We start from the raw sequence: 15,485 nt of genomic DNA on the forward strand, positions 1-15,485 counted from the left end.
AGACCGACTGTCGATGTGAGTGACGGCATTACACGGTTACACTGACAAACCATTCAGTTCACTGTGTCTCTACCTCTGAGGTATTTATCATGCTATGCACTCACACAAACTTTCAATTACCTGCCCCGGTCGTTGAGTGCAAACACCAATAGGAAGCCTTCTCCTGAGCGCATGTACTGCTCCCTCATCGCTCCAAACTCTTCCTGACCTGCTGTATCCAGGACTGAAACAAACACACACACACACACACACACACACACACACACACACACAATATAATGTTTATCCCAGTCCATTCCTTTTCCTGTACAGGTCAACAGAAACAGCATTTCCCAGACAAAGCATTGGTTTCCCTCTGTTATCACTTGTTTTTAGGGTTCCGACAGATTAAAGAGGCAACAGATAGGATTCGATTTTTTTTAGCTTGGCGCCACCTAGCGTCAGCGGTGTTGCTCGCACTGTCACAATGACCAAATTGACCGTGGGAATCAGAGATAATCAATAAAATGTAGGCTCTACTAAATGAATGAGTAAAGAGACCGAGCAACAATTATCAGATTTATCTGAAGAAAAAACAAATAGTAATGCAAATTAAAAAAATTAAAAAAAATAAATTATACCAGAATGCACAATACCAGTACAAACAACTCACAGTAAATTATACCAATATGTACAGTATCATTACAAACACAACAGTAGACACGTAAGGGACAATGTATAGTGAGCCAGTGACTGTTGAAAAATAACTCCCAACAGGAATGGAACCCCGACGCGCAGCAGAGTTATTTTTCAACCATTACCACAACTGGCATCAATATTATGAAATTGCTGGCAGAGTGTATTGACAGAGGAGAGGCATTCACCAGACAAACGGGAGCGTAGGAGAGGATTTTACTCTACTTCTCCCGGTCAGAGATGCTGGATGCCCAGTAGCTGCAAAGGCTGCCCTCACATTTATGGCCAGTGACCGACATGATCTCCCTGCTATCCAGGCCAGCTTGGGAGAGCTGTGTGGACTAATGTCAACTGATTTTGATGTTCCTCAGTCTAAGGCCGTTGCATTGAAAAGTCCAATGTTCACAGTTGGGTAACTGGGTAACTTAGCTGGGCGATGTCCGTTGATAGCTGCCTCCATGAGAAGAGAACAGAAGGAAGGGAGGGGGCTATCACTGTCGTAGAATGGCAACGAGGATGTCAGCCGACCAACACTTGCTACCCGGTCCCTGGTTGCGGCGATTTGCGATGCTGGCCAGCTAGGAATTAACTAGCAGCCAGTACAGTACAGTCCTCTCTTGTCTAGCTAACATTTATCCGTGTTACTCACTGATCCATTAGAAAGAAAGCTGGCTGGACATCGGTTTTCAAGCCTCTTTGGTCACAGAGCTGCCTCCATCTCTTGAACACCTGACTGAGGTTTACTCTTGTTTTTCCTCTTCTTTTATCACTCTCCTTTTTGCTCTTCTTTGCCTCCTCAGACAGAGGAGCTCGTTTTCTTTTGCTAGGCCATTTTTCACTTGTTTCCAAACTTTGTCCGTCTGCCATTGTGCTCGTGACTCAACTATCTCATGCCCAACTCCTCATAAGGACCAGCTCCAGTCTCTGATTAGCTGACCGACCAGTTTCGCAATACATGATGCGTTTCGTGCTGTAAAGCAGATTTTTTCCGCTAAATTTCGCCCCCGGTGGCAAGAGCTTATTACAAAGATTGCAAAGCCACTAAGTAACCTATGTAAACGCTGATAGTCTGATTTTACTGTGGCCACTACCCTGTGCAACCCACATTATTTTCATAATGATATATTTAGGAAAAAATGCTATCTGTTGCCTCTTTAAAGCAAGTTACATTCAAGACCTTTGAAAACTTTTTTGACGCCACTTGGAATGAAATTTAAGACCAATTTTACAACATTGGGGGACAGTTTTGCCCAAATGTTTATTGTAACAATAAAACACAGCTGTTGGCAAAGAACATAGCATTTGTTGGTGACTTAGCTAATTTCCTGGTGACTTTGTGTTTCTCACTCCGCATGTAGGATTCAGCTGCCATAATTCCCATTCAGCCAAGTTTAAAAAACATTTTGCATAAAATACACAAAGCCTTGTATGCATTTCCCTGAACCTGTTTGAGCCATGCAACCTTGAAATCTTGGTTAGGTAGCCAATTGTTGAATTTTTTACTTCCCCGTGTTGTCCAGGGTGCAGTGACATCTAGCTAGTAGACAGTGGACTGAAAACAAAATATGTGTGTTGGTGGATCCACTATCCTGATCTGTGTGACGTTAATGCGAGAGGCATTCAGCAAATTTTATTGAAAGTATTAATGTATTCAATTATTTTCCCCCCAAAAAAGTAATAAAATCCTACTTCACGTCTTCGCATGTTAATACCAGTTAAACCCTTATTTTTAGATTAATTAATACTTTTTAGACCAGGTTTAAGAAAAAAATATGTAGGCATGAAAGATGGCTATGTTAAGGTGTGAGCTTAAGAACAGTTTGGTTCAGAGCTGGTTTGTTAGTTCATGGTTGGTAATGTTTGTGCTGAAGCAGATGAAGGTTGCCTGATGGCCAGGCAGCAATGACTAAAAACCAGCAGGACTAGCTGCCCATGGTGCTAAAGAGGATGATGAATTAAGTAAATTGACATACACTGTAAACTCCAAAATTTAATGTTAAATCTACACAAATGCCCCAGATTGTTAAAAGGGCATAAAAAATGTACGTTCACTTGACACAAAAACTGGCATAACTTTTTGAGTAAATCTGACTAAAATGTATAAAGCCAATTTGCCCTAATTATTTTAAGGCCAATAAACAACACTGTCATTGTGCACTTAAAATATTGTGGTGTGTTAAGGCTAAATGGGCGGAGTTTCCCAGCATGCCGTGAGACAATGGCCTCTAGTTTTGCAGACCGGGCAAGGCGGAGGCACAGCGCACCTGCGCTTCGCCAACTGGGTGTGGCCAGGTGGATTTTGCAAGTTTGGCACACCGTGCGCACTGGCGCAGCTACTCCTCTTTCCCACATCCCTCCTACCTGCGCAAGTGGGAAAGAGGGAGGAGAGAAGGCGTGGAGTGGGTTTTACACAGCCGATTCACATCACACCAATCAAATGAGCCCCTCTCTTCACCCTTAAATGCACCGTGCAAAGGCGTAATGAGAGTTTACTCAATTCACCATGGCAGAAGAGAGCAGCAATGTCAGACGGCCAAACTTCTCACAGGAGGAAACTAATGTTTTGGTCCGAGAGGTCCAAGCTCGCAGTGTCTGAATATACGGAACTGCGAGCAGACCTCCACGGGCTGATGATGCAAAGGTAGCCTGGGAAGAGGTCACCACAATTGTAAATTAATGTTGTGTTTCTCTCGTGCGCGTGCTCTCTCTTTCTCTCTCGCAGTCTCACTCTGTTTCTTTTCTTTTGACTTTTCTAAGATGACAGATGCTGAATATATACTCCCTATCTGATGCTGTGGCTGTTTGTGGTTGGCTGAGAGGGATGTGAACTTATTAGTTTGCAGTTGTGTTAATCAAATCAGGTTGGGTTTCCATTACACGTGCCAAACGGTGCCAATCCCCTTTGATCAGATGTGACAGTCGACATTTATGTGCTGATTGCACATACGTAGTTGCACTGAATAGTGGTTTTTGTGGGTATTTATTGCATCGTTAATGTGCCTGACATTCTGGAGACCTGCCTGTGAGGTTTTGGTGACATGTGCGCACTGTCCGCTGGTCAGCCAAACTGCCACTACACCGGCTGCACTCCGGTTGCGCTGACAGTAGACCTGGTTTCAGCTGGCGAGCTTTCAGCGCACCTTCGGCGAAGCCTTTCGGCACGAAACTGTCAACACCTCCCCCTGCTGCGCCGCCACACCCATCTCAGCACACCTCGGTCTGCCAAACTACCAAACTGAGCGCACCTCGGGTTGCGCTGCTCGAAACTAGCTCTGCGTGGGGTTCGCCACCCTGCGCCGCGCCGGGAAACTAGAAGGCAAGGAAGGTGTCTAAGGCAATAAGCTGAAGAAAACTGTATTGAAATGTGTTCTACATCACTCATATTACCCATTACGCAGAGATTAAAGCAACACAATGGAGGATTGCGGGGTCCCCCTACAGACGAAAAACGGTATTGTCTGTTACAACTGTCGCAAAAATCTTTCTGCGTGTGCATTTGTTGACAAGCCAACGATATCGGTCAACTTCCTTCCTGGCCGTGTAATACGCAATCATCATGTCTTTAGAACAGGTAAAATAGCCTCATAGCCAGGGTCCAAAACTAACACTTGCCACTCGCCAATTACGGGTAGATTTTATCTATGGCTGGTAAATTTTTAAGACCACTCGCCACTCTGGCGAGTTATTTTTTTTTACCAGCGAAAAATGCATTTTTGGTTACTGGAGAACAATGCTGGTATCGGCTGGTTTCCTGGCAGAGTAATGTGTATTTCAGGCAGAGACGATCTTTGGTCACATAAGTGCGTCAGTCATGACGTTAACACAGCGCGCCGAGGCGGATAGCTGTTGTTAGGCTCATTGGCGAGGAGCAGCTGTGAGGCTAGCGGAGCGTTAGCCATAGCATGACCAGAGGGAAACCTCTGCTAGCTTCCCAGCTAGCCCTAGCTCTCCGTTTGGATCCAACCAGAGCACCGAGCCCCGGTTTGTTATTCAGGTTAAAGTGGGAAGAAGCAGCGGGTTTGTTGGGCAGCTGAGTGAAGTGGAGCCTGCGGAGGAAACACCGGGACCGTGTTTCCTCCGCAGGCTGGATGTAGTAGTCCGTGGAGGTGCTGTGGTGCTCGGCTGCACAGATAGAAAACCCCTCGGCTGACAGGATGTACCACTCTCTCACTCCAGTACTTTGTTAACAGGCTCGTTTGAGATGAACTGCGCCTCGCCTGGAAAGTAGACGAGAGCAGCCGGCCGCAGCGGGGGGTGGTGACAAAAAGCCGCGGTGAAGTTGGACAGTTTCCTGACAGTTTCCAGCAGCCTTCAGTACGTCAGGACGTCACAGACACAGTAACATCCTGTCTGGAATGATGTCAATTCATTAAAAAAGTGATCAGACCCATATATCAGTTTGTTCTCAGTCTCTAGTTGTTTTAATTATGATAGATTAATTTATTAAAATGCTTTACAGGTGATATGTAGTTTGTGTTCATGGTTTATCCTCTATTTGATGTGAATTCTCCTGAAAATCAGCATCATATCAGCTTGACCTGTCCCCTCAACTACACAGGCTAAATAAACTGTGTTTGACTATAAGCAGTGCTTAATTTGAGCTGGAACGTACAGGAACCCATACCAGGATCTTTTCAGAAAAGGCCCTGGTGCGTTCCGGAACTAATTTGCATGGGTCTAGAACTACAAAAACTACATACAGTATTGGCTGATGTCACTAGTGTTGCAGGGTGGAGTATCGTAGTACTACTACTCACGTACCACTACTGTGGGATAAGTTCAAAGTCCAATCGCAAGAGGGTGAGTGTCCTGGCACTCAATATGCTGCTGTAGTGGTTTGTTTTCCAGACATGTGAGTATCTTGAGTGCAGTGAAAGGTATTATTTATTTCTTTTTACTTGTTGGCAGTGATTTGTTTTCCACCGAGCTCTACGTGCAAGCATTTTACTCACATTTGCGACTAAAACTAGTTTTGTGCGAGCAAAACTGCCAGTTGTGGGTTGAACGGGGGTCACAGACAGGAATACGGTGGTCAAATAGCCTACGGCGGCTCCACGGCACAAGATAATGGCTTACCGGCGACAGAGAAGTCTGACTCCAGGTCCAGTAGCCTAATTTCCTCTTTCGTTGGCGTCATGACTGCCCAGTAGTACCTGGACAACTGAGCCATGGCGGCACACAGGTATGTGGCGTGTCAGAGGAGAAACGAGCCGTTCACATTTCTCTCTTTGTGGCAGGTAATGGTCCACAAACCTCACCGCACTTTAGGGACTGTTCTTTACTTATGAAGGGACTGTTCTTTACTTGTCAGGGGAAGAGGGTGGCTGGTTGATTTTTATTTTATTTATTTATTTTATTTCAATCCTCCCTATGTTATTCACTTATTAGTGCTGTTTTTGAAGTATGAATAAGTCAATAAGTAATTTATTCCATTGAAATATCATTGATGTATTATAGAAAAGTGATTTATCTTTTTATAAATGACAAAAGGCACATCTATCTCATTTTTGCTGTGGTATCGTGATACTACTCAGAACCGTGATACTTTCACTGGTATCATACTGTGGGTCCCAGTTTTGGTACCGTGACAACACTAGATGTCACAACCATTCCATTCGAAGTTGCGCAGTGAGGCGGCTCGGGTACCACTTAAAAAAGTGTTCCCCCACTTTTGGGAGTGGGAGAACACTGCCCTCTCAGAGGCCCAAAGTGTTCCCCTACTTCTAATTTTATAAATTAAGCACTGACTATGAGGTTAATATTTTCAGAGGAAAAAAATACAAGACAACAGCTTTCATAAAAGATCAGTCAGATACAGTCAGGACTTCACATCTGTACAGATGTTAGTTTAAGAATCCTCACATCCCACTGACCACAAGTCTCTGTGTTGCTAAATACTTCAATAATTAAAGACGTCCAATATTAATATGCAGTAGACTGTATAGTTTATGATGAATGTAGGCCTATTTAGTCTCTGACAACTAAACTTCACCATCAGTCACACAACATGTTTTCTGTTACAGAATAAACCTTCAAATCAGACAAATACAATGTTAATCTCTAAAATTCAACAAAAATGAAAAGTTTATCTAAAACGTCATCTTGTTGAGTTGATATCTAAACCAATCAGCTGTTAGATCAGGTGAGAGCCAGGGGTTCCTCAAGGGTCCATTCTCGGACCACTTCTATTCAGCATCTATATGGTACCCCTCGCCCAGATTATGGAACATCACAACATCTCCTATCATACGTATGCCGATGACACACAACTCTATATCTCAGTGTCATCACACGACTACAGTCCCTTACTCTCACTGAGTAACTGTATTCATCAAATCAATGACTGGATGTGCCAGAATTTTCTCCAGCTAAATCCAGAAAAGACAGAGGTATTAATTTTTGGCCCTAGAAATGAAAGGGCAAAGATCAGCGCCCACCTTGGCTCTATGTCATTGACAGCTACAAATCAAGCCAGAAATCTTGGTGTTATTATTGACTCATACCTGAACTTCAACAGCCATTTAAAGTTTATTACTAAATCTGCCTATTACCACCTGAAAAATATAGCTAAAATTAAGGGGTTTCTGTTTAAACAAGACATGGAAAAACTTATTCATGCATTCATTTTTAGTAGGTTGGATTATTGCAATGGCTTATTTACAGGCCTGAACAAAAAATCAATCAGACAGTTGCAGCTGATTCAGAACGCTGCCGCCAGAGTCCTTACAAACACCAGGAAACTGGACCATATTACACCGGTCATTAAATCGCTACACTGGCTTCCTGTGAGTCAAAGAATAGATTTTAAAATCTTACTGCTGGTCTACAAAGCCCTAAATGGTCTCGGACCAAAATACATTCTTGATCTACTGGTTCCCTACGAAGCATCCAGACCCCTTAGGTCATCTGGAACAGGTTTGTTGTGTGTTCCAAGAACAAGAACCAAGCAAGGTGAGGCAGCATTCAGTTATTGTGCTCCTCACCTGTGGAACAAACTTCCTGCCTGAGGTCTGCTCAAACTGTCAGCTCCTTTAAATCAGGGCTAAAAACACTATTGTTTACTGAAGCGTACTCTTAGATTAAATACTTACCTGCTGTATTCTACTGCCTGTACTTTTTAACTACACACTGCTGATTTATGCCTTTTATTATTCTACTTCTTTTTTTATCCCGACTGTTCAATGTATTGAGCCTGTTTTTATTTTATGTTACTGTATTTTATTATTATCGTTATCATTCTCAATTTCTATTTCCCTTTTTAATCAACTGTTTTTATTGTTTTAAATTGTGTCTTGTTGCTTTTAATGTCTCTGTAAAGCACTTTGAATTACCTTGTGTTGAATTGTGCTATACAAATAAACTTGCCTTGCCTTGCCAATAACCAGACAATACATCCAAAATGTGACAACAAGTGCATTTATTCCATATGCATTATTAATATGAATATTCCAGCCATTTGTAATCCTCATACCATCTACAATTTTTTCTTGATCACAAAATGATCCATTGCAACAGACTGTAGGCTAGCTAGCCTTAGCCTAACGCGCGAGTATAAACAAAGGACTCCCCCCGCCCCTCCCCTCCTCTCCCCTCTCTTTCACACACACATACATACACACACACACACACACACACACACACACACACACACACACACAGGTTACGGTACACCAATCAGTGGGGTACAGGCGTAGCACAAACATGCAAGTGACGAGGATTGCATTGGAACAGAATGGCTACTTGTGAATTTTTTAATGTTTTTTAACTTAAAAATATATATTATAAAATATAAAATAAAATGCTTGAGGGGCTTAACTGGGGCTACACAGATTTTTGACGGGGCTATAGCACCCCCTAGCCAGCTAGACAAAGATTCATGCTCACATTCACACCTACAGGCAAAGTAGAATCACCAATTAACCTAACGTGCATGTCTCTGGACTGTGTGAGGAAGCTGGAGAAAACCCATGCTGACATGGTGAGAACATGCAAACTCCATACAGAAGGGGCCCAGCCGGCCAGCAGGTTCGGACCTGTAACCCCCTTCCAGAGAGGCGACAGGGCTATCCACTGCACCACTGCACAATGGAGTTACAAAGTGCAACTCTATTTATTCATCCAACAATGGTTACCAGAAATGACATTATGTCCTTGCTAGTTTGTACACACTGACAAATAAATAATAGACAGAACATTATTATGTCCAAAAATTCTGATAATAGAACTGTAACATTTTGGTTCACGGAAAACAAATCAGTCATTGAGATATGTGATTAGGAAACAGAGTCACACCTTAGGAAAGAACCTTTAAACAACTAAGTGTTGTTTAACAACCATCTAAGTTAGGGTTGTCACGATACTAAAATTTCAAACTCGATATCAATACCCAGGAAAATATTCAATACTCGATACCATTTTCGATACAGCAGCAAAAAATTAAGAGGCATGTCATTTTTTAAATAAAGATCAGAACAGTAACATCAATGATAACAACAAAAAATCCCCCCAAAATAAATAACAACCAGAAACAAGATCTGTCCATACAAATGTATTTATCTACAGCCCTGTTTATTTTCTGTACTTCCGGTGAATTGGCACCATATTTTCGTTGCTGATCAAATAGAGTTGGTAGTTTAGGCTCAGGGTGCTCCTGTTTCTACCTCACTATGTGATCAGAGAACCAGGGGTTACGGGAGAAACCAAACGTTTTTTCAGCTTCAATCTGTAACTTTACGGTTAACATAACTTTTCAGACACACATAACTGTGTTGTCCTGTTAAACTAACATTGTCTATTAATGTTACAGACGGGCATGACTGATAAAGTTTTCTGCTTAGCTCCCACATTAACATTAGAAATTATATTTTAGTTTGATGCTGGCGACACCAGCTGCTCAGCTGCTAGTGAGGGGAGGGGCTGTACCTGCCGTCTGCAGCGTGCTGTGTTCACTTCACTAAGTATTTCCAAAGAGCGCTTTTTCCTTTATCATTTTTGACCAAAACTGGCTGCTCTGATCCTCCTGCAGCTGCGCTGGCCATATTACAGCAACAGAAATGCGTGCATGCATGCACAGCGACGACAACATGCCGGGTTGCAGTGAGGGCTCTGTGCCTGCCAGATGCTGCCTGCACAGCGCGTCTGTCGGACCCATCGCGTGCACCTGACAGGCGCTGAGGTGGCGTGCACTGTTAGTATCGATACTTTTGTAAATTAGTATTGTATCCGGATACAGCGTTTGAGTATAATTTTGACAACCCTACTCTAAGTGTTGGAGGACTTCCGGCCAGTGAGGAAGATGGCGGCGTGAACTTTTTCTCCCAATAGCTAGCTTAAAATGAACTCCCCCACAATCCATAAAAGATAACTTATCAGTCGGATTCAATGAGCAGGGGAGCTGTAACAAGAAGTAAGAAGAAACGTGATATTAAGAAAGGACCTAATCCAAAGACAATGAACCAGAACGATGAAGACTGCAAGCATCTTGCTAATGCTAACCCGCTAACCGAGATGATGCACTCGGGGCTGGATGCAATAAGTAAAGAGATACTCGACCTTAAAACCGTGATGAAGAAAGACTTGGCCACACTCAAAGAACAAATCACGAAAGAAGTGAAGTCTGAAATCAACGAGCTAAAGCAAGAGATATACCAGCAACTCTCTGCTAACACTAAAACACACATGGAGCCCAAATCAACAAGGCAGAGGACCACATTGCGTGAAATATGGAGGTGAAGGATGCGCTGTGTAAATCTTTAAAACAACAGAAAATACTGCAAGACAAGCTGACAGATATTGAAGGGAGGAGCAGGAGGAACAATATCCGCATTTTCGAAATACCTGAAGATAAAGAAGGTGACTCTGCCACCACATATGTCCAAAAACTGCTCACAATGGGGCTCTCATTGCCACCTGATGTCAGCCTGCAAATCCAGCCAGCGCGCAAAGAGCGCTGGCCCAAAAGCCGAACCGCAACTCACCACAAAGGTCCATGATTGTTAACTTTCTGGAATTCACCGTTAAAGAGATGGTCCTGCAAAAAGCTTGGCAAAAGAAAATGCTGTGGAAGGGCGGCAGCTGACTTTTGACCATGACTATGCAACAGAAGTGGTTCAGAAGAGGAATGTGTACAGCGGGATCAAGAAGATATTAAAGGAGAGAGGAGTCCGTTTCCAGACCCCTCTCACCAGAATGAGAATCCACTGGGACACCGAATCAAAGCTGTATGAATCCGCACGAGAAGCAGCACTTGATCTGAGGAAGCGGGGATTCACCGTGGACTAGGGTTGGGAATCTCTCTGTGATAGACGATTCGATACGTATCTAGATACACAGGTTACGATACGATTCAAAAACGATATATTTTTAATACAGAACGATTCGATAGAGTGTAGGAACGATACGATTCGATACGATTCTATGGTTAACATTTATTGATGTAGACATTAATCATACATTATAAAATAAAGAAGCCAGTTCTATAAAAGTGACATTCTTACAGTATTTTCAAATTTATAAAAGACCACATCCCCAAGCATTGTTGCTGTATGGCACTGGCAAAAATAAAATAAAAAGACAAACAACAAAATCACATGTCAAATGTATTTATTTTTAGACATGGACCAAAAAAAGACTTGCTGAATGAACATCATTTTGTTGGATGGGATTAATATAAAAATGAGAAGAAGTTTTAAACTTTAAGTAAAATTTAAGTGTTTTAAACCTACTTGTTGTGTTATTTTTATGGTATTGTCTGTGTTTTTGTATGTATCTTATATGGACTTGAGTCTGGAATAAAGTTTATTATAACGCTGTACGATATAAACATGAAGCAGAATAAAATAATAACATGCAATGTAGGGGCAGAATCTGACATCTCCTGTTATTAGTTGATATCATGGACTGTGATGACTAGCAGCTTATCACTGACAACATGTCAGACTATTTCTCTGTGTTTGCTACACTGTCATTTATAAAAAGATAAATCACTTTTCTATAATACATCAATGATATTTCAATGGAATAAATCACTTATTCATACTTCAAAAACAGCATCAATAAGTGATTAACATAAGGGGGGGATCAAAATGAAATAAATATATAAAATAAAAATCAACCAGCCACCCTCCTCCTCTGACAAGTAAAGAACAGTCCCTAAAGTGCGCTGAGGTTTGTGGAAATGTGAACTGCTCGTTTCTCCTCTGACACGCCACATACCTGAGTGCTGCCAGGGCTTGGCTGGTATTTCTGGGCAGTCATGACACCATCGAAGACTTCTTGGACCTGGAGCCGGGCTTCTCGGTCGCCGGCCGGTAAGCCGTTATCATACGCCGCCGTATTTGACAGGAATACGTATATCTGTCTGTGTCTGTGACACCCGCATTCAACCCACAACCGGCAGGATTCGCCTTTAGTTTCTGCTGCGGCTTGGCTGCTCCCTGGTTTATCCAACCAGCATTAGCTTCTGTTCCTCATCTCCACTGGTCAAGCTGGCGCTGATGTTTACATTCATTATCGTTGAAAGTAATGCCTGCTACAGAGCATGCCGCCAGGCGCCGGCTCTCGCGTTGTTTTCGAGATGCAAACTGTTAAAGCCAGTCAACCGATTGCTAGTCTCGTGATACCCGAATCCATGACTCTACAATCAGTTCATCTAAGGATTCATGGCTGATTCGTATCGATTAAGGAGGCTGCTACCGACGTAGCCGTATCCCTCGCTTGTCAAACCGGATATCCGGTCGTTTTGGTTAATCGTTCCCAACCCTACCGTGGACCTACCCGGACCTGCCACAGATCTGGACGCAACGTTGGAGCGGCTGCAACAGGGGCTGACATGGCAACGTGTTGGAAGGAGCGATGCTACGGCACCAGGGCAGAGAGGAAGAGAAGGAGCAGCCCTACGCGCAAAGGAAAAGTTGCAGGAATTTGAAAGGATCCCCCAACAATAACTAGCCCTTCACAAACATAGGTAACAACACAGCAGCCTCTAAAGTACTGTCTTTATTTTATTTTATTTTTTATATTTTATCAGCTCTAATCTTACCAACAATGAGGCTGCATATAAGATAGAGTCTTATAAACTGTTGAGACTTCGAAATTACACAGTCTCTCTATTGGGAAGTTTAAGGGCCCTATTTAGATGGTCTAAAACGCAAAGTGCCAGGCTGCAGTGCATGGGCGTGTCCCAGTCACTTGCTAGTTAGACAGCGCGTTTTCAGACTGTGCGCCATGGCGGAGAGTAGTGTTGTCACGATACCAAAATCTTTGTTTCGGTACCAATACCAATATGAATTTCGATACTTTTCGATACTCTTCAGTATGTTTCCTCAGGAAAAGTCCTTTTGGATACAAACCTTTAGAACAATAAATAGTAGGGGTGTAACGGTACCGGGCGGCACGGTGGTGTGGTGGTTAGCACTCTCGCCTCACAGCAAGAGGGTTGCCGGTTCGATCCCGGGCGTGGGAGCCCTTCTGTGCGGAGTTTGCATGTTCTCCCCGTGTCAGCGTGGGTTCTCTCCGGGCACTCCGGCTTCCTCCCACAGTCCAAAGACATGCAGATTGGGGACTAGGTTAATTGGTAACTCTAAATTGTCCGTAGGTGTGAATGTGAGCGTGAATGGGTGTCTGTCTCTATGTGTCAGCCCTGCGATAGTCTGGCGACCTGTCCAGGGTGTACCCTGCCTCTCGCCCGATGTCAGCTGGGATAGGCTCCAGCCCCCCGCGACCCTCAAGAGGATGAAGCGGTTAGAAGATGAATGAATGAATGAATGTAACGGTACCAAAAAAATCATGGTTCGGTAAGTACCTCGGTACGGATGCCATGGTTTGGTAACTCAAATGTTCCACCAAGTTTGTGTTGTCTTGTGTTGTCTCCCTTTGCAAGGCAAACTTTCTCTTGTCTTTTTTTAAGTGCGCCAGCTGCGAATGTTGATACAGGTGTTGTCATACACACCACTTGCGCAATCTGTGCTCCAATAGGAACAAGAAAGGCGTTTGCGTGCATAAATGAGTAAAATAAATTAACTAAATTAATGAATTGAATCAGTTTCAAAGTACCGGTATTTTCCAAATGCAGTATAGTACTGTTTGGAATACTCTAGTACCGCGGTACTATTTTAGTACCGGTATACCATGCAACACTAGCGGAGAGTCTAAAAGGATTGGACTTACTCTGTGAATTAGTCATGGGTGTGTTTTGGGCGTATCATTCAATAAGCCAATCAGAGTGTCACCTCTCATCCCCTTTAAAAGAGGCGCGATTGGAGCGCACGGCGGAGAGGTAGTTAGATGGCGGACCTATCAACTGGAAAGAGTGAGCGTTTTACAGCTGAGGAGACGATAAATGTATCTCTATATCTACTGTCCCGTCACATCTGATGACAGATCAAAGGGGATTGGCATCGTTTGGCACGCGTAATGGAAACCCAACCTGATTTGATTAACACAGCTGCAATAAGTTCGCATCCCTCTCAGCCAGCCACAAACAGCCACAGCATCAGATAGGGAGTATATATATTCAGCATCTGTCATCTTAGAAAAGCCAAAAGAAAAGAAACAGAGTGAGACTGCCAGAGAGAAAGAGAGAGCGCACGCGCACGGGAGAAACGCTGTCAACAAATTGTAAGTTATTCAATTTTATTTTAACCCGGGAGGTTAGAGAGCCCAGCTCCCTCTCCAGCATCCTGAACCCCCCCCGCCTGAAGGTGCAGGAAGGGCTGGTCCCGTGGCTGCACCTGGGCTGTCTGGTCTGGCTGCGCGCAAGCTGCAGAGCTTCCCCCGGTTGCCCCCGGCTGTGCGGCCGCTGTGCATCCTCCTCCTCCTCCTGACAAGATGATCTTCAGTTTTACGTTCTAAAAGCTTTTTTTTTTTTTTTTTTTAAATATACATTTGTACTTGTAGGGCTATGAGTTTACGTTTTTAGTTCACAGAAGCTGGTTATTGTTGTGTTTATGTCAAAATAAAGTTTATCAAACGTTTTCACATCTTTGATTTTGTGATTTATATGCCAAAATGATCACAGTTCAATTGGGAAAGACAAGTTCATTTTACAGGCTATGCATCATCAGCCTGTGGAGGTCTGCTTGCAGTTCCGTATATTCGGACACTGCGAGCTTGGACCTCCCGGATTATGATGATCACTATTACTGCGATTAGATCATTTTGATTAATGACTGACCATTAAGACGTGTTTCTGATAAATATTTTAATGTGCACAATAATAACCTTTTACATTGTAATCATATTTTTATTTGTTATCTTTTGCATATGTGTGGCTGCTCCGTGTGTGTCTGAGCAGAGTGCGCGCGCGATGTGCACCCGTCTAGAGGCGCATATTACTAGCTTGTTTAACAGCGAAATACTGCGCCGTTGACTTTAGACCAGGTTTTTGTTGGTCACTGGCCCATTTGCTTTTTAGGTCATCTAACTAGCAATGCGCCATGACTGCGCCTGACCACTCCTCATCTCTGGCTATTGAACATGAATAATGGCATGTGTGAAAGTGGTATCGCTCAATGTAAATGGTCTGAATAATGTGATTAAGAGAAATAAGGTACTTTCTAAGCTTAAAAAAGAAAAGGCTCAAATATTATTCTTACAGGAAACAAAGTTAAAACAGCAAGAACATGAGAAAATTAAACAACTGGGTTACAAAAAAACGTTTTATAGCTTCAACAAACCTGACAATAAAAGGGGGGTAGCAATACTCATACCAAATTCTGTGCAATTTGAATGTTGTAGAGAAATAAGCAATAAAGATGGAAGATATATCCTGGTTAAAGGCAAAATACAAAACGAGAAGGTAACACTAGTTA

The 15,485-nt window shown here is 43.1% G+C and overlaps 2 protein-coding genes across 6 annotated transcripts in view; one reads left to right on the forward strand and one right to left on the reverse strand.

Moving 5' to 3' along the window:
• The window catches only part of LOC125878876 (uncharacterized), a 189,120-nt gene that overhangs the window by 59,564 nt on the left and 114,071 nt on the right, over nucleotides 1-15,485 (forward strand). The gene's annotated exons all lie outside the window — the stretch shown is intronic.
• The window catches only part of rras (RAS related), a 51,899-nt gene that overhangs the window by 19,556 nt on the left and 16,858 nt on the right, over nucleotides 1-15,485 (reverse strand). For both annotated transcript variants that reach the window (XM_049560352.1, XM_049560353.1), the window contains exon 3: nucleotides 121-223. In XM_049560352.1, the coding sequence (XP_049416309.1) occupies nucleotides 121-223 (103 nt within the window). The remainder of the gene's footprint in view (nucleotides 1-120; nucleotides 224-15,485) is intronic.

The sequence above is a fragment of the Epinephelus fuscoguttatus genome, linkage group LG19 (genome assembly GCF_011397635.1).
Source record: "Epinephelus fuscoguttatus linkage group LG19, E.fuscoguttatus.final_Chr_v1".
Classification (NCBI taxonomy): domain Eukaryota; kingdom Metazoa; phylum Chordata; class Actinopteri; order Perciformes; family Serranidae; genus Epinephelus; species Epinephelus fuscoguttatus.